Source organism: Solanum dulcamara, chromosome 5 (genome assembly GCF_947179165.1).
Source record: "Solanum dulcamara chromosome 5, daSolDulc1.2, whole genome shotgun sequence".
NCBI classification, from domain to species: Eukaryota; Viridiplantae; Streptophyta; class Magnoliopsida; order Solanales; family Solanaceae; genus Solanum; species Solanum dulcamara.
The window spans coordinates 1665554-1684186 of NC_077241.1; the positions used below are offsets into that span (position 1 = coordinate 1665554).

At 31.0% G+C, this 18633-nt stretch overlaps 2 protein-coding genes and 1 pseudogene across 2 annotated transcripts; 2 read left to right on the forward strand and 1 right to left on the reverse strand.

Annotated features, from left to right (window-relative positions):
* Positions 1-225: 225 nt before the first annotated feature.
* LOC129890315 (dehydration-responsive element-binding protein 1F-like) lies at positions 226-1244 on the forward strand. Its single transcript, XM_055965885.1, has one exon. It carries the CDS (start codon positions 312-314, stop codon positions 1044-1046), a length of 735 nt encoding a protein of 244 aa, XP_055821860.1. The 5' UTR covers positions 226-311; the 3' UTR covers positions 1047-1244.
* A 3624-nt stretch (positions 1245-4868) lies between these two features.
* LOC129888693 (dehydration-responsive element-binding protein 1F-like) lies at positions 4869-6146 on the forward strand. Its single transcript, XM_055963662.1, has one exon. It carries the CDS (start codon positions 4977-4979, stop codon positions 5706-5708), a length of 732 nt encoding a protein of 243 aa, XP_055819637.1. The 5' UTR covers positions 4869-4976; the 3' UTR covers positions 5709-6146.
* On the reverse strand, positions 6083-14615 carry LOC129889691 (NADH dehydrogenase [ubiquinone] 1 alpha subcomplex subunit 8-B-like; annotated as a pseudogene).
* Positions 14616-18633: the final 4018 nt, after the last annotated feature.

Consider the following 18633-nt stretch of genomic DNA (forward strand, 5'->3'; position numbering starts at 1 on the left):
CCCAACTCACTACTTTAAGCATTTTTTAAATATTTATTTATTTATTTATAGAAGCATACCCCACGAAGAATAAGAAGAAAAGTTGTTTCTTTTCACAATTCTTTTAATCGAAAATGATTTCCGTGTTCGTGTCTATATCGTAGCCACGTGCTTTCATTTTCTTTACTTTAATTCATAATCCAAAAGTATATCCAAAATCTATAAAAACCACTTTCAAACTTTCAACAAATTCTAAAGAAACATCTTCTAGCCGTATCACTTCAAACTCCAAGAAAATCAGTACCCTATTACAGGCTGACACGTGTCTAAAAATGAATAACAACTCGAGTTCGTACACTTCAGATCTCAACTCATTAAGTGCATTAACGGCTCTCGATGAGGAAGGAATACTATTAATAGCTTCGAACCAGCCCAAGAAACGTGCTGGGAGGAAGAAGTTCAAGGAAACTCGCCATCCGATTTATAGGGGAGTGAGGAGGAGGAATAATAACAAGTGGGTTTGCGAGGTACGTGAGCCTAGTGAGCAGAAAAGAATATGGCTAGGAACTTACCCTACTCCTGAAATGGCGGCTCGAGCTCATGATGTAGCTGCATTAACACTTAGAGGTAATCTAGCCACTCTAAACTTTGCTGACTCTCGTTGGCGGTTGCCAGTTCCGGCATCAAAGGACCCCAAGGACATACGTCAGGCGGCAGTTATAGCTGCACAAGGTTTTTCTCAAGATACTGAATTAGTTGGAGTCGACTATATGAATGGGGAAGTTATAAATTCCAGTACTAAAGAAGTAAAGTACCAAGAGATTGATATTGCGAGGGCTAATAATGGAAGTAGTAGTGATTTTGGAGCGAAGGAATTGAATATGGATATGGAGAACATTTTATGTTGTAATTGGGGAGAAGATAACGAGATGTTGGAGATGGAAGGATGGCGAGAAAAGATGGCGGAGGGGCTTTTGTTTTCACCAACTCCGCGTTTAGGTAGTTGTTTCAGTTGGGATGATGTGGAAAGTGACGTCGAGGTGTCTTTGTGGAGTTACAATATTTGATACTAACTAGCCCGTTAATTACAAGCTAGGAGTAGCATTTTACAAAAGGAAAAAGAAAAACAAGGGAATAGTCAACTAGAATGAAGTTATTATGTACATTATTGCATTAGTCAACTAGAATGATGTTATTATGTACATTATTGCAATAGTCAACTAGAATTATGTTATTATGTACATTGCAAATATATATTCATGTTACTATTTCCATATAGTTGAGAAACATTATTTGCAATACCAGTCTACCCATGATATAATGCATGTATTAGATTTCTCAAAGAATCACAAGTAACAAAAGATTACATATTACACTTGTTCATTTGGAGCAAAAGTGCACTAAAACTTTCTACGGAACATTTAAATTCCACCACGTGAGATTTTGGGAGATTAAAGTGTACACATGACCTTATCCTTAGTGAAGCATGCAGAGAACAATAACCACATCAAAATAAAACAATAGCTGAAGCATAACAAACAACTAGTAGTAACAAAAATTGAGGGACTAGAAACTACGAGAATGATGTTAATACTATTGGTATGCAAGCATAAACCTATCTCGTTGGGAAACAAGACGATGCTCAACTACCTACTAACCTAATTCCAGCCTCAATAACTTCATATCTTAGTGAAAAGAAGCTGAAATTTGCTATCAATACTAAGATTTAAGAATGTCGTGATTAGAGCATTGCGCGTGAGTGAGTAGATTAAACCTACGTCACGAGTTCAAATTTTATCGTGGAAAAAAACTTGGACTTTTAAGTGTAGAAGAAAGAATGGCAGATCCATTATTTATTGAGTTTCGAACCATGTGTTTGTTGGCCTTTAGGGGTTTCTTGGTTCAAAAAAAGGCTAACCAATCTCCCACCTCTCCCCCTCATCAGCACAAATACTGAGTAACTATATGCACCAAGACTCAAAGATGAAGAAATGATCACCTAGTATCTAAAAACAAAATTTCCCTTACAATAGGTAATACCTAAGAAATAATTTTTGTACTAATTATTCACCGTATAATAATTCTTATATTTATATTTGTAACATAAAAACATGTGGGGGAGATGAGTCAACTATTATAAGCTCAAAGAAATGTGCGACTGAATTCAATTCAAAACTCTCCATTCCCGTTTTATATTATATAAACTCATGACATAAGATGCCTTACGTAGGTGATGTATATGTCATCTTTCTTTCTTTTTTTCTTCTTGTTCTTTTGTTTCTTACGTTTCAAGAAAAGTATTAAGAAAATATCACTACAATAAAATATGAAATTAGTAACAAAATTTATCGATAATCTCCAATTAATTCGTCCCTAGAAAATTTCTAACTAATTGAATTTTTTATAATTAATAGAAGTAGCATGTAATTTTTATCATTTAACTAAAAAAAAATTCTTAACTAAAAAAAATTATTTGTTATTAATTTCTTATTTTCTAGTGATGTATCAAACCGATTACGTATGATCGATGATGCTTAATTGCACAAAAAGTTTCTTTTTTAAGTATACTTGCATCGGATATTTACACTCAATCAAGAATACAATATATATATATATATTCAGAGTGTATATATATTCTGCTTTACTAAAGTTGTATTTTATAACTATATTTTCTTTTAATACTCTGTATTTCTTTTCAAGATGAATCCTCAAATCTAAATATTCCAAGTGCTTTAGTGGATTTATTGTGGATGGATGCTTTATCCTAACGGAATAGTTATCTTACACAATTTTCTCTGGAATCTTATTCTTTGATTACGATATTCTATATCACTTTCAATACCTTGTAATTCCCACCTTATATTAATTTCTTGTTCTGTAAGAGTTTCTCTTAATCTATGATTTCTTATTTTTCTATTTAGTTCTTCGTCTTGTAATACTTCTAAATAATTACTCAAAGCTTTTTCTATTTTTTGTAAATCTACTTTGTATCGTAGTTCGTTATAGAGATACCAATGGTTTAATCTTATTCTTTTAGCAAACTCCTGATTCCTCATCCGATATTTATACGAAACTAATTATAATAACTATACAATCACGTAGGTTTACAAAATTCATATTTTACAAAATCAAATTAAACATGTACCTGTACCGGTAATATAAAATTGCACGTTTTACTCTCCAAATAAATTAATTTTTAATTTTTGCCTCCTAAGCATTAAACTTATGCTTGATGAAATATAAATTCTTCAAAACCTCAAAATTAAGTCATGATATAATTTATAAAGGGGAAACTACACAAAATAAACTCAATTATGAAACTATTTACTCATATTGGATCTAATCTAAACTATTTACACTTAATTGACCCATGACCCAAACTATTTACCTTTTTACCCCACTTTTTTCTTTCTTATTTCGCACATAACGTTAACATCACTGATAAGAATTAATCCTCTGTGATACTCAATCGGTATATTGATACCATATCGGTATCATATAGGACTGAACTTAATTCTCCGTGATACTCCATCGATCTATTGATACTTTATCGCTATCATATAGGATTGAACTCTTTTTTAAGAAATAAAAATGAAACAATTAAGAGAAAATTATTAAAGTCACAATCTTATTTATAAACTCTAAATTAGTAGAAAATATATTTTTTGTGATACTCCATCAGTAAATTAATACCATATCTGTATCATATAGGCCTGAGCTTAATTATCTGTGATACTCCATCGATATATTGGTACCTTATCAATATCATATAAAGTGGGCGCCAACGTCAGCGTGCGAATTTTAAAATAAATTTATGTTATTTTAAAATAAAAAAGGAACATAAAAATAATAAAATATTTAAAGATAAATACCCTTTTTTTTTTAGGGTATAAGTGTTCTTTTCCCATTTATAAAATATTATGATACAAATTATAAATCATATTTGCCACTTAGGGAACAGTGCTAATTAAGGTTCCTAATTCCTCCCCATGTCGGAGTGACATAGGAAGTGTGTGGCACCCGTGTGGTCTGTTTCCTCAGAGAACTCAACAATGATATTCTGCCCCATTGACCAAAAATGGGAAAGGAAAGTACCACCCACCCTGCAGAGCCCCCACCCCCAATTTTTATGGGGGAAAAAAAAGTAGCCCCATTTTTCTATTCATCATAATATATAATAAGCATGTAACTTTGTCCGTGTGAATTTAACCACGTTGTCGATTCCAAATTTAGATAAATAGTAAAGTTGTCAAAGGTCAATAGAAAATACTCTCGCTATCTTATAAAAATATGAGTTAAGACTTTATACATCTTATCTTACTCAGACTTTACTTGTGTAATTATATTTAATTGATTGTTGGTCATTGTCACAATAAGCATTTAATACTATATCTGTTTTAATTTGTTTATTTTACTTATATTTTTAGTTTGTTTTAAAAGAATGTCTCTGTTTTAATTTATTTATCTTATTTTCCCTTTTAGAATATTATGTATTGAAAAAATGCAAAAATATCATATTATAATCACAATAATTAACAACTTGAATATTTTAAAAAAAAACATATAAAAATTTAGTTGACTTTCAAAAGTTTACATGTACACATAAATTGAAATAGAAAAAGTATCATATATTATTGAAAATTATGTTTACAAAAAGATTATAAATTTTATATGTGCCACGTAAATAGAGAAAATGAAATAACAAGCTCTTGTGTAGTATTTAATTATAGCAGCAGACCCCACGAAGAAGAAAAAAAGAAAAGGTTCTTTTCACAATTCTTTTAACGAAAAATGATTTTCCGTGTTCGCGTCCATATCGTAGCCACGTGCTTTCATTTTCTTTACTTAATTCATAATCCAAAGTATATCCAAAATCTATAAAAAGAAAAAAAATACTTTCAAATTTTCAACAAAATTCTAAACAAACAACTTCTAGCTATATCACTTCAAACTCCAAGAAAATCAGTAGCTTGTAACATGCTGACACGTGTCTAAAAATGAACTCGAATTCGTACTCATCAGATGTTAACCCAGAAAGTGCAACAACAACAACTTCCGATGAGGAAGGAATACTATTATTAGCTTCGAACCGGCCCAAGAAACGTGCTGGGAGGAAGAAGTTCAAGGAAACTCGCCATCCAATTTATAAGGGAGTGAGGAGGAGGAATAATAACAAGTGGGTTTGCGAGGTACGTGAGCCTAGTGAGCAAAAAAGAATATGGCTAGGAACTTACCCTACTCCTGAAATGGCGGCTCGAGCTCATGATGTAGCTGCATTAACACTTAGAGGTAATCTAGCCACTCTAAACTTTGCTGACTCTCGTTGGCGGTTGCCAGTTCCGGCATCAAAGGACCCCAAGGACATACGTCAGGCGGCAGTTATAGCTGCACAAGGTTTTTCTCAAGATACTGAATTAGTTGGAGTCGACTATATGAATGAGGAAGTTATAAATTCCAGTACTAAAGAAGTAAAGTACCAAGAGATTGATATTGCGAGGGCTGATAATGGAAGTAGTAGTGATTTTGGAGCGAAGGAATTGAATATGGATATGGAGAACATTTTATGTTGTAATTGGGGAGAAGATAACGAGATGTTGGAGATGGAAGGATGGCGAGAAAAGATGGCGGAGGGGCTTTTGTTTTCACCAACTCCGCGTTTAGGTAGTTGTTTCAGTTGGGATGAGGTGGAAAGTGACGTCGAGGTGTCTTTGTGGAGTTACAATATTTGATACTAACTAGCCCGTTAGTTACAAGCTAGGAGTAGCATTTTACAAAAGGCATAATACATAAATATGACCCTTAACTTGATTTCAGCTGGCAACTATGACATCTAACTTTACTAGTGCACAAGTAGGCACTTTAACTATACAAAACTATAACAAATAGACATATTCGTCCTACATGACAATTTTGTGTCCTACGTGGCATCCTACGTGTATTGTGTCATGTAGGCCACGTGTGTCTACTTGTTCAATTTTATACAAGTTTAAGTACCTACTTGTGCACACTCAAAGATGGAGGACATAAATGTGAAATGAAGTCAAGTTAAAGGGCATATTTATGTATTATGTCTTTAAAAAAAGGGAAAAAAAGAAGGGAATAGTCAACTAGAATGATGTTATTATATACATTGCAAATATATATATTCATATTACTATTTCCATATAGTTGAGCAGCATTATTTGCAATATCAGTTAATAAGGACATACAACAATAACATACCCAATATAATTCCATAAGTGGGGTCTGGGAAAGTAGGATGTACGCAGACCTTATCTTTACCTTTGTGAGGACCGGTCAACAAGGACATGCCTCTTCGAATTCCTTTTGTTCTTTTCGACAAATCTCGAATCCATTTGTGTTGTAGTGCATGCATCCAGCATAAGCATCCATCTCTTTGGTACACCTCTGATGAAGATCCTTCAGGCTACACATAATATAATGCATGTACAGTTATATTTTTCAAAGTAGCATAAGCAACAAAAGATTACATATTACTTGTTCATTTGGAGCAAAAGTACATTGAAACTTACTAAACACTTAGCTTTATGTATAAGTGAAATTTGCCCACACCTCAACTAATTCCACTCTCTATTGCTGAGTAACACTCCCCCTGAAATGACCTTTATTTTTTTTTATGCCAAGAAAAACCAGCAGCTGCTACTCTTTGGGTGGCGCAGGGTAAAACCTCCACTCCTATGCAATAGCTCGCAAACCATGCGGAAGAGGTAACTCGCACTAGGCAAGCCGGGTGCTACGAGCTAGACTCAGAAGGCAAACTCCTTGTTTTCGCTGGCAAGAGGTATCGAACATGACACCTCCAACATGGAAGTCCTAAGCCCAAACACTGGGTTACCCCGAAGGGTTCCTCCAGGAATGACTTTTTAAAATTAAAAAAAAAATTAAGAATTTGTCTACAATGCAACCCAACCTCCATTTTCTGTAACTACTGCACAATGATTGAATGCCTGGACTACCTTGTAAGCTAATATCCTTACAAACCTCCCCGGCATGTTGAACGAAATATTCATAAATCTGGTATTGCTACTACATAAATGCCTGGCATAAGAACAAACTTTAACAGTTTAAAGGACCTTAACCTAAACAATAGGCTAAAAACTTCGCTAACAGAAAAAGAACGCTAGGGGGAGGTAATAGCAAGGAATTTTCAGAAGTCCAACAAATTTGCATTCTAATTATACAAAAGCATAAAGATCAGCCCATATACCAAAAAATTGCAGGGGAATATATGAGCTACCATAACTGACCTAAATATTGGAACAAAATAAAATGGAAGAATTTATATAGATACAGTATGTTGACACCCAATTTTGGCCTGACTTTTATAAAATTAATATTTTTAATTTTTATTTTGTTAAATAGTTCAAAAGTGCATTTTTACAATTTTAAATCAATTGTATCCATAATTATCCTTAGATGAGGATTTTTACAGTTTATTTTTTAAAATTTTTAGTTATAGCTATTTTTTATCATAGTTCGTTAATTTGCATTTTTACATGTCATTTGTTATATTTGTTCATATTCATTTTAGTATTTTTAGCACAGTCTAGGAATATAGTAAAACACAAATAAATATTAAATTTTTCTCACAATTATACCTATCCCACTAATCACACAAATTTTCCACACAATTATACTTACCCCACTAATCACACAAATTTTCTACACAATTATATCTACCCCACTAATCACACAAATTTTCCACACAATTTTACCTATCCCACTAATCACACAAATTTTTTCACAATTTTACCTATCTCACTAATCACACACAATTTTCTACACCAATATAACAATTTTCAAACTCTTTATCTCTCCTCTCTTATTCTTCCTAAAAAACCACACTCATCAACAACTACAACAAAAGTCCAACACATATATAGCCTGTTTGGATTGACTTATTTTTAAATAGCTTAAAAGTTGAAAACTGCTTATAAGTTTAAAAAAAAAAGTAGGTGCAAGCCAATTTTTTTTTTGACTTATAAACTGTTTTCAACTTATAAACTGCTCAAAATAAGTTCATCCAAATAAACTCAACTATTTATTGGGCTTATTTTAAAAACAAAATGTCTTTAAGTTGACCAGCCAAACACTCAAAAAAAAGCTGAAAACAACTTATAAGCAGCTTATAAGCCAATCCAAACGACCTCATACACTATAATTTTTTACACCTATTAAACCATTTTCAAACTCTTTCTCTCTCATCTCTAATTCTTTCTAAAAAAAACACGTCTATAATATTTATTCTTCTTCTCCACTCTCTCCCTCACTCTCACTATAAATAACTCCAATTTTAACTCTTCTTTACTATTTTTATCCCTCTCCTTCACATTTTTTCATTAAAACCAACCAACAACTACCAAACCACCAAAATCCTCTTCTTTTCCAGCCAAACACACTTCATTTTTGGTGAGGTCCCATGGCCAATGAAAAAAATCTCTCCGTCAATTTTTGAGGCCTCCCCATTTTAAAAGACAAAAATTTAGTTTAAGTTTATATATGTTATATTGTTTGAACTGACTAATTTATGTTTTCATTTAGTTATAACTTTTGCTATTAGACTAATTTTAAATTTTCTTCTTTTTCTAATGAATTGCCTAGTTATAGAACATTAGTTTTGTTTTGTTTTATGTAAAGTGATATATGTAATGGATAAAATTATTAATTAATTCATAATTTCATATATATGATATTTTTATTGATACGCGTTTATTGTATCATTGTTTGTTCTTTTTTTATACTTATTGCTATTACTTTTCATATTGTTAGATTATTTCTTAAAGGGTTTTAAATTATTATTATTTTTGTTGTCCTACCATTAATAATATATGTATATTTTATTGCTATGATTAATTTTGGGTTGACCCACTTTGGTTATTGCTTTTTATTTAGGGAATTGTTTACCCTTTGAAATTTTTATTTAAATCAACCGTGAATATATATATTATATTTTTGTAAGTTAAAATTGGCCAATGATAAAATCTCTCCGTTGGTTTTCGAGGCCTCTCCATTTTAAAAGATAAAAATTTTAGTTTAAGTTTATATTACATATTATATATTACAAGTTTGTAACGACCCATTAGGTCATTTTGAGAACTAAAACTTTTTATTTCATAAAAAACTCATCCCGTAAATTTTTAATGGGTGTTTTGGACTATTCAATAACTATGATTATTTAGTTGAGGGGTGAATTTAAATAACTAATTAAATTAATGAATTAAAGTGTTAATTTAATTAATATCTTATACCACTTATCCCATATTTATTAAATTAAAGTAGATTAGAGTTATATTTTTCTTCGTGAGCTGCTACAACCAAAACGAGAAAAGAAAAGAGAAGAGGGAGTGCCGAAACCTTCAATTGGATTTCCAATTTTTCACATGTATCCTTCGAATTCTCAATGCTGCAAATGTAGGAAAATTCATTTTTTTATTTATTCAAGTGGTCATATAAGGAAATTGATAATTGTAAGTCGACGTGTTGTAGTTTCTTGGGAATTGGGGGAAATAGGTTTATGAATAACTATGGCCAATCATTGAACAATGATTTTAGTTGATTTTGGGTTAAATATTATATGGGATTGAATCATTACCTTTAAGTTACTTCTGCAAATTTGTTTTCGTAAGTTGTCCACTGGTTTCGTAACTAGCTAGTTCCGGCTTGAATTATTCTGTTAAGTATCGTATTACGATTTAAGTTTGGTATATTGAGATAGATAATTAAATATTAGGTATATTGTATTACATGAATATCATTAGAGTTATGTTATTTGAAGAAATTGAGGCTTAATCCTAGATTTAAAATTTAAAAATTTGATTATAGATTTGGATGGGTTATTGAGTCTAGGTTAAATATATAAATAATATTGGTGTATACGGATTAGCTTACTTATAAATATTATGTATTTGATAGATTGGAAACGGTCTGAGACATTGAAGAAAGGAAGGACATTGGTGGATTAGCTTACTTTACTTCGGTTCTTCGGTTGAGGTAGGTTATGATTTTATTCTATATCATAAATAGACTCTTAATAGTGATTGATATTCATTGAGTAATATGTGTGAAGCTTACTACGCATTTAATTATTGTGGTTTGGATGGTTGATATGTTGTTGTAATTGGTCTGAAATTTCGAGGCCATGAAACCCATAATCTTGAACTTGACCTATCAAAAAAATGGTGTCTTGAATAAAGAAGGCTTGATGAAATATTGTTAATGAAGTGAAATGTAATCATGAAGAATGATAAATTAATTATATTTGGATCGGAAGTCACGTTCTGACACGGTATATTTGGATCGGGTGTCACATTTCGACACGGTATATTTGGATCGGGTGTGTCATATTCCGACACGGTAATATTAAAGGAAAATAAATTAAAATGAATTAATACTACCCAATCTCCAAAACTCATTTTTTTCAAAAGAGTGTGATGTGGAGGCTTGAGTCCTCATGTGTGATCTTGATGTTATTGACTGGTTATGTAATTATTCATTGGTTGCCACCTGTTAAGTGTTGTCGTTGATTTCCCACTATTACTTTATGTATATTGATTTCTATTTTGAGTCGGCCGATAATACCTACTCAGTACATGTTGTCCTATACTGACCCCTACTTGTATCTTTCTTTGTTTTATTTTGTAGAGTGCAGCGAGTCTTCCATTGGCTTCGACTCGACCTCAGCTCTAGTCCGTCTCAAGTTCATCAGATTTAAGGGTGAGCTATCCTTCTAGCTCGTGATGGATTCTCTTAGTCATGACATGATGTCCTTAGTGTTCGGACACGAACTATGTCACTTATTTTATTTTAGTGTTTAACATTCTAGACTTAGTATTTTAGAATTATGTCCTTAATGTGATGACTTTCAGATTATGGGGAACGTTATTTAGTAAACTCTTGTGGATTGTTATTTCTTACTTTATAAGTTTGAACTTCCGCGTTATTGTTATACTTTATAAGTTAGGGTTCACATCGTTGGTTCTCCACCTAGGAGGTTAAGGGTGGGTGCCACTCATGACCCATTTTGGGTCGTGATAAATTTGAAATTGGTCGATGAAGAAATTACCGTCGATTTTCAAGGCCTCCCATGTTCATAAGATGATTTTTTTTAATTATTATTATTATTATTATTTATCCATTGTTAACACGTTTACTAAGTGTCTTTCTAGGTGTTAGAGCACAAACCGACTGATATACAGTCCATGTATATCTGATATACAAGAAAACTGATGGTTGTATACACTGATATACAATGTATATACAGCTGTGATATACAACAGAATTGGGTCAAAGGCCCAAAACGTAGATGACCCAACAGCTTAGTCCAGGCATACAGAAACTAAGTGTCGGATCATATTTTCATGTGTTATTTATTGTTTATTTATATTGATTTGGTTGTAATAATTTATTTACTTATATTATTTATGCTTGCTTAGATATAAATTTTAATTTATTTTAACTTAATTAGATTCCCCTAAAGATAAACCAATTCATGTTAATTTACTCTTTAAATGATTTTCTACATTTACTTAGTCATTTGATAAACTTTTACTTTTTTTATATACATATATATTATTTTCAATGTTCAAGTTTGATCATTTTTTCTAAAAATTAATTTTAAAGTCTTCGTTTCCTTTTAAATTAATATTTTCAAAAGTTAGTCAAATAATTTTTCAAATCGTCAGATAACCACACGTTAGCGACTACTTTGAATGCTTAACACCTTCTCAAAATGGAAATAAGAACCTCGTACTTTTTTCTCTGAATTTTTAAGACTTAAATCATTTAGGGTCTTTTAAATTAAATTTTCTTAATTTCTTTAAAAAATTAAGTGGCTACTCTTCTTTTCTAAAATTGATTTTTTCTCTATAAAGTTGAAATTTATTTTAAACCGTCTTTTTCCGACATAACACAATATATCACAGATTTTATACATCTCTTTTTTTATAGTTGAATTATTCATTTCTTTCTGTATGGTAGTACAACACAAGAGGTAAGTTGACAGTGAAAAGAGGTTTGTAACTGTTAGAAGATTAAAATCATAAAATTCCACTCATAAGTCAAAGGCTCTATACACAATAAAAAGCCCTAAACGTTCGTTCTCATTCCCCCCAACCAAAATAAGGAGATTTTTTTCAAACAAAAGAGAGCAGAAATCCTCTATTTCAAGGTCCAAACTTGGTGAATAATCCGACCTATCCTCTATCCTTCTCTACTTAAATCAGATTTAGCTCACTATATATGAGTTGAACTCATGATAAGACACTTAAAGAGGAGTACAAATTTCATTGTGACTACAATCTAAACTGATAAAAAATTGAGTAGATTTTCAAGAGAACTCATAATTATGAAGTATTTTCGGGGCAAATAAAAAAAAACAGTTTTTTTTTTTATTTTGGAAAAGGAGAAATCCACTATTTCGTTTCAAACGTATCACGTATTATCAGACTAATCCTCTATAGTTCACTATACAGGATTTGAACTCTTGATAAAAGACCTAAAATAAAGTACAAATTTCACTGTGACTACAACTACACGGCTAGAAAATAGAGTAGATTTTCAAATTAATTCATAATTGAGTTACATTTGATTCACTAACCAGGAATTGAACTCGTGATAAGAGACTTTAAAGAGGAATACAAATGTCACTGTAAGATAGCGTTTAGCCATAGTTTTTGGATCAGAAATTCAAGATTTATGTTCAAATGCATGTCCAAACACAACTTCTAAGTTTCAAAAATCACAACTTCAAAATAATTCAAATTTTCAAATTTTAACTTCAAAATGTATGGCCAAATGAGAGCTAACTATAACTAAACTGCTTCAAATTAATTCATAATTAAACTAGATTTGATTCACTACAAGGATTTGAACTCCTGATAAGAGACTTTAAAAGGAGTACAAATTTCATTGTAAGCTAGCAATTGGCCATAGATTTTGGAGATTTATGCTCAAATAGCAGTTTCTCCATGAAATTTGATAAATCTCTTTAAATATCTTCAGTTTCAGGACAAAATTTCCTTGTGGAAACACAATTTCAAAAACTCAAATTTCAAGTTTCAACTTCAAAGTCGATAGCCAAAAACGGGAGCTAACTATAACTAAACTGCTACATAATCGAGTATATTTTCAAGTTAATGTGCGAATCTTCAACTTACAAGCCAAGAACACAGCGATTAACTTCACGGCCTTTGTCGATGCATTTTTCCGGATTCGGATCCAACTTTTAGCACCGGAAAAACGCCATATTTTCTCTCCGTCATCTCGTTTCTACGTGCTTCGACGCCGACATTAGCACCGTCGACGTCGGGATTAGATTCCCTGTAGCATCCACCGCACTCGCCACTCTCCAATCGTTTTCCTCCTCCTAATCGGAAATCTTCAGTCTTTATATTTGGGCTATTTACTGGGCCGAGCTTGATGTAGGCTGGGCCGTTAGAAAGAAAGTGGGCTGATTTAGGGAAAGATAATTACCTTTTGAGTTTTTTTTATAAAATATTTATTAATTTTAAACATATTTTTTATTTATTATCTAGATATGCTATATTTAAAAATACTTACCATCTATAACAACTATACTATGTAATAAAAGTGAACTATATAAGTATTAAAATGTATTATACTTGTTTTGGTTTTAAAAAAAAATTGCAGCATATATTAAAAATAAATTTTGCATGTAATATAAATGTATTGCACTATGTATAAAAGTAATTATGCATGCAATATAGATGTATTAAGTGTCTTAAAATGTATTAGGCTTGTTTTGGTAAAAAAATCTGCATTATGTATTAAAAGCGATTTATACGTGCAATATAGATTTATTAAAATTATATAGCTACAAATAGTAAATATTTTTTAAATATGGTATATTTAGATAAGTTTATGTTAGGAAAATATCCCCTTTTTAGGTTACTATTTAAATTTTGACCTTTTTGGGGGAAAAAATCACCCCAAAAGAGATACTACAACAATAACATATTTCGTGTAGAGTCTGAAAGGTATTTAATAACGCATGTAAAATAAACAAGCAAGACAATTATGATTATGTCTACCTAATTGTAAATTTGTTTCCTTATATCCAGGTTTAAAATCTTGTTATATGTAATTTCATTACAATCATAAATTTTCACTGATCAAATCAATTTACAATTCATACATAACTTTCAAACTTCAAACACATGATTTGGGTATTGTGGAAGGTGCAATGCTTACACAATACCTAGCCTCTTTAGAATTTTGAAGACGTTATTTGGGTGCGATTATTGGTCCAATGATCGTGCCAAAACATCTCTCTTTTCATATTATTTTTTTTACTAAGTATTAGGTGCGTTGAGGTTCGCGATTACTTGTGTTTCATCTCAAATTTCATATTTCATTAACACTCAGATTAATTTAGAACTTAATGGTCAAATTAAGTTGGATCTACTCAATACAAATTAACCAAAAATGATTAAATGACGAATATATAAGATAATATCGAAATATACATAAAGGGCAGTTCGGTGCACTAAAGCTCTCGTTATGCGCGGGGTTCGGAGAATGGCCTGACCACAGGGGTCTATTGTACGCAGTCTTACCTTACATTTCTGCCAGAGACTATTTTCGAGGTTTGAACTCATGGCAATAACTTTATCAAAACATACATATATAAACTAAATAACTTATTATTTCTTGGCACCCTCTTTCTTACTCTCACATGAATTGTGTGAAAACTGAAATTTCAAATTTTCATCATAATTAAATTGTCCTTTTAAGTTAAAAGGAAAAAAGAATTTTGGAAGTAAGCCTAGATTCCAAAGTTGAAAGTCCCACATAGATGGCATATTACATTAATAATTTAGATTCCAAAATCCAAGATGGAATCTTATGAAAATTGATTATTAAATTACAATTTCCCTCTAGTCATTGTCTCAAATGTACCACAAAATAGAGTGTGGACCCTTATCCATTTAATATAATATTGGGGTCAAATCTTGGTAATCATTTTTTTTTCATCATCATTGGTAAGCTTTGCCTCACTCTTTCGACATTTTGATGGTTGTGTTTGAATCAATTTTTTCACGCCTTTAATTATAATTGAATTGTAAAATAAGTTGAGAATTGAAGTTAGAGGCCGTTTGGATGGGTTTTAAGTTGGTCAAAATCAACTTAAAATCCCTTTTTAGTTTTTGGATGTGTTTGCCTAATGTTAACTTTAAGTCATAAAGTTCTTAAAGTCAGTCAAAAATGAAAAGTTAGGATTCGTAACTTTTTTTTTCTAAGTGCTTAAAGTCATTTTCTTTGACCATGGAAATTACTTTTATATTCCTTATATTTTAACTAAATTAACTACCATTTTTCTTCTTTTAACCCTAAAATTCACATCATTTTGCTCATTTAAGCACTTTTATCCAAACACTCAACTGCTTATTTATAAAAATAACTTTCAGCACTTCAAAGTTTTAAAAGCACTTCATACATAAAAGTTATTTTTTTTAAGCCTATCCAAACGGGCTCTTAATTAATGATGATTAAGCATTAAAAGTTAATGCACAAATACATTTGACTTATAAGTTGCTTATAAACCGTTTTCAGCTTTTTTGAGTGTTTGGATGACCAACTTAAAGTCATTTTATGCTTAAAATAAGTTTCAATAAATATTTGGGTTTATTTGGATGAACTTATTTTAAGCAGTTAAGTTGAAAACACCTTATAAGTCAACAAAAAAGTTGACTTGCACCTACTTTTTTTTTTAACTTATAAGATGCTTAAAATAAGTCAATCCAAACAGGCTATTTGTTGGGACTAGTCCCAGAGCTCGTCCTGAGGCGAGGCTCTAGCAAAACGCTTCAAGACTCAAGTGTGAGACTTAGTTATGTAAGACTTACACCATAAGCGCCCGACTGTACGTCTTAGACACGCCCAACGTTCAACGCTCGGGGGTCGCCTAACAGATTTTACACAAATTATATGTTAAAATCTTTAATTAACGTTGTTGACTCTTATAATTCTTGAATAAATAAATTATACTTAATAATTTTTAATCTATAGAGATAAGAAGATTGACAGTAATCAAATAACAAGTTGTAGTATCACATTTTTACTATTTGGTAACACTATGAGGGTGATTATATTTTACATAACATTTCTTTTAAAAATACTTAGTTTTTTCACTTATCATTGGTTTTCATGATTTTGTCATATGTATCAAAATTGTCATATTTTATTTAGCTATTTGAAAGTAATTTTTTTTATCCATGATGGAGTGATGTTTTTATTATAATACTAGTAAGTTTTATTGATTATTTTCTTTTAGAGAGGTAAATTGAATAGTATGATGAAAAATATTTTGAGAAATAATGATTCTTTTTTTATTAGAAAGTTAAGATATTAGATTATTTATACTTATATAGTCATGTTAGAAGTTTTATTTTCTGAGTTTCCTTAATCATGTTTGTAATTATTTCAAACTATTGATGTATTTTTATAATTTTGTGTTGGTATATTATTATATCATATTGTAAATTAAAAATTTAAAGATTCATAGGGCTTACGCCCCACATCTCGAGGCTTATGCCTCACCCTATACTAAGTAAAACGTCTCGTTTCACGTCCGCGCTTTTTAAAACACTGATATTTACACATACTAGTTGTGAATATGATGGAAATATTGCAAATAATTGCCTTTGATGGGAAGCTTAATTTACTTCTAAAATAAGACTTTCTATCGCAAATCAATTAATCGAATAATTTCAATGCATGTATCGAGAAAAAAGAAAACCACTCATGATTTTAGTGAATAAGAACAAACGAACGTTTGGTGGGGTAAAAAGTGATACCCTACTAGCAGTACTAACATAATATCACCATATAGACAGATTATTTATGTCATAACTTAGCACTGCTGGGCCCAAATTTATAACACAATGTCAACATAAAACTGATCATTTAGGATATCACATGTGATGTCCAAAAGCTTTCTAAAAAATTGTCCATTTATATTTATATAGCAAATAAGCAAAAAAAAAATTATTGTCCCAAAAATATTTATATGTAATCTAAAAAAATATTATGAAATTGAAACGAGGTAGAGGTGGGAATTGGGTGTCGTTGAGGGTGGGATGGTCAAAGGGGTGACAGCGTGTAGGGGCCAAGGGTGTTGGGGGTGAAAGGGAGACAATGATAATCTTGATGAAATGTTATGGACAAATATTGCTTTTAGGACTTTGTAATCAACACAAGTGGCGGAATCAAGATTTTTAATAAGGGTGTTCAAAATCTGAAAAAGTAGACACACGAACTAGCCGAAGGGGATTCGACATCTACTATTTATACATAAAAAAATATTTTAACCATGTATAAATAATATATATTTTTGCCGAAAGGAATTTGGATGAACCCCTGGACACTATGTGGGTCCGCCACTGATCAATACCTTATGAGAAATCAAAGTTCTTGGATTATGGGAGATTTATGATCGCATAATCATGTCGAATTTAGATTGGTTGGTTGATCATGATGCAGGTAGTTAGGAAAGAGGTATATTAGTTACTCAAGACCCTCGTCTCTTGTTTTCTTTTGATGTTAGACAAGAATTATTGTTGAGACGAAATAAATTTAATTAAAAGGTAATATTTTAGATCATTGTCTCTTTCTGATTTAAGATAATAATCATTGTCTTAAGAGGGAAGGAGTTTGTAAGTTGTTCAAGACGTTCGTCTCTCTTTCTAATGTAAGACAAGAATTACAGTTGAAAGAGAATGAATTTATAAGTTGTTTAAGCTCCTTATTTTCTTTTGATGTAAGGCAAAAATCATTGTTGAGAGGAAATTAAGGAATTTATAAATCGTTTAACACGCTTATCTTCTTTTGATATAAGACAAAAATAAAGTACTCGTTTTCTGATGTAATTAAGGAGAGAATCATTATATCAATCGAGGAACTTGAGGAAAGGTGCATCGTTATAGTTTATCTTTACCATGGGATGAATTCACTACTTTTGACATGGTAATCTTGTAAAGATCTAAATAAAAAGGATAAAATGCAAAATGTCAAAATCATTCTAAACGTGTTAAAATAAAATAGCTGCTAATGGAACAGCTGTTATAATGTTCTAAAAGAACAATCAAAATTCTAATATATATAATTGCGTGCTAGAATATCTTTTTTTATATGGATTGCAATGTAATAATTAAACAGAAAATAAAACTTTCAAGTTATGACTACTTATTTAATTAGGATAAGACTAAAGATTAATTATAATTCAGGTCATTTTCTTGACCTATGATTAGTCAAGACCATGTTATAAATTGTAAATAACACAATTATCTCCTACCAAATACGCTATGATTAGAGTTGGATTTTAAATTAAACTTGATTAGTTCGCATTTAGAATTTTGCCATAATTCAATTGATTTGTTGAATTCAAAATCGTTTATTCAAATTTGTTTTGAATTTTTTTTTAACATGTATATTTAAAATTGAAGTCTTTGAATTCAGGTGAATACATGAATAACGCTCTACATTAACTAACACACACATATATATAGAATTTACAATGAATTATTCATATTTTTCACACTTGATAGTTCAACTATCATACGTTTGTGTTTTCTATCTTAGGTATCACTGTCGTTTAGATAAGAAACGAGAACAATT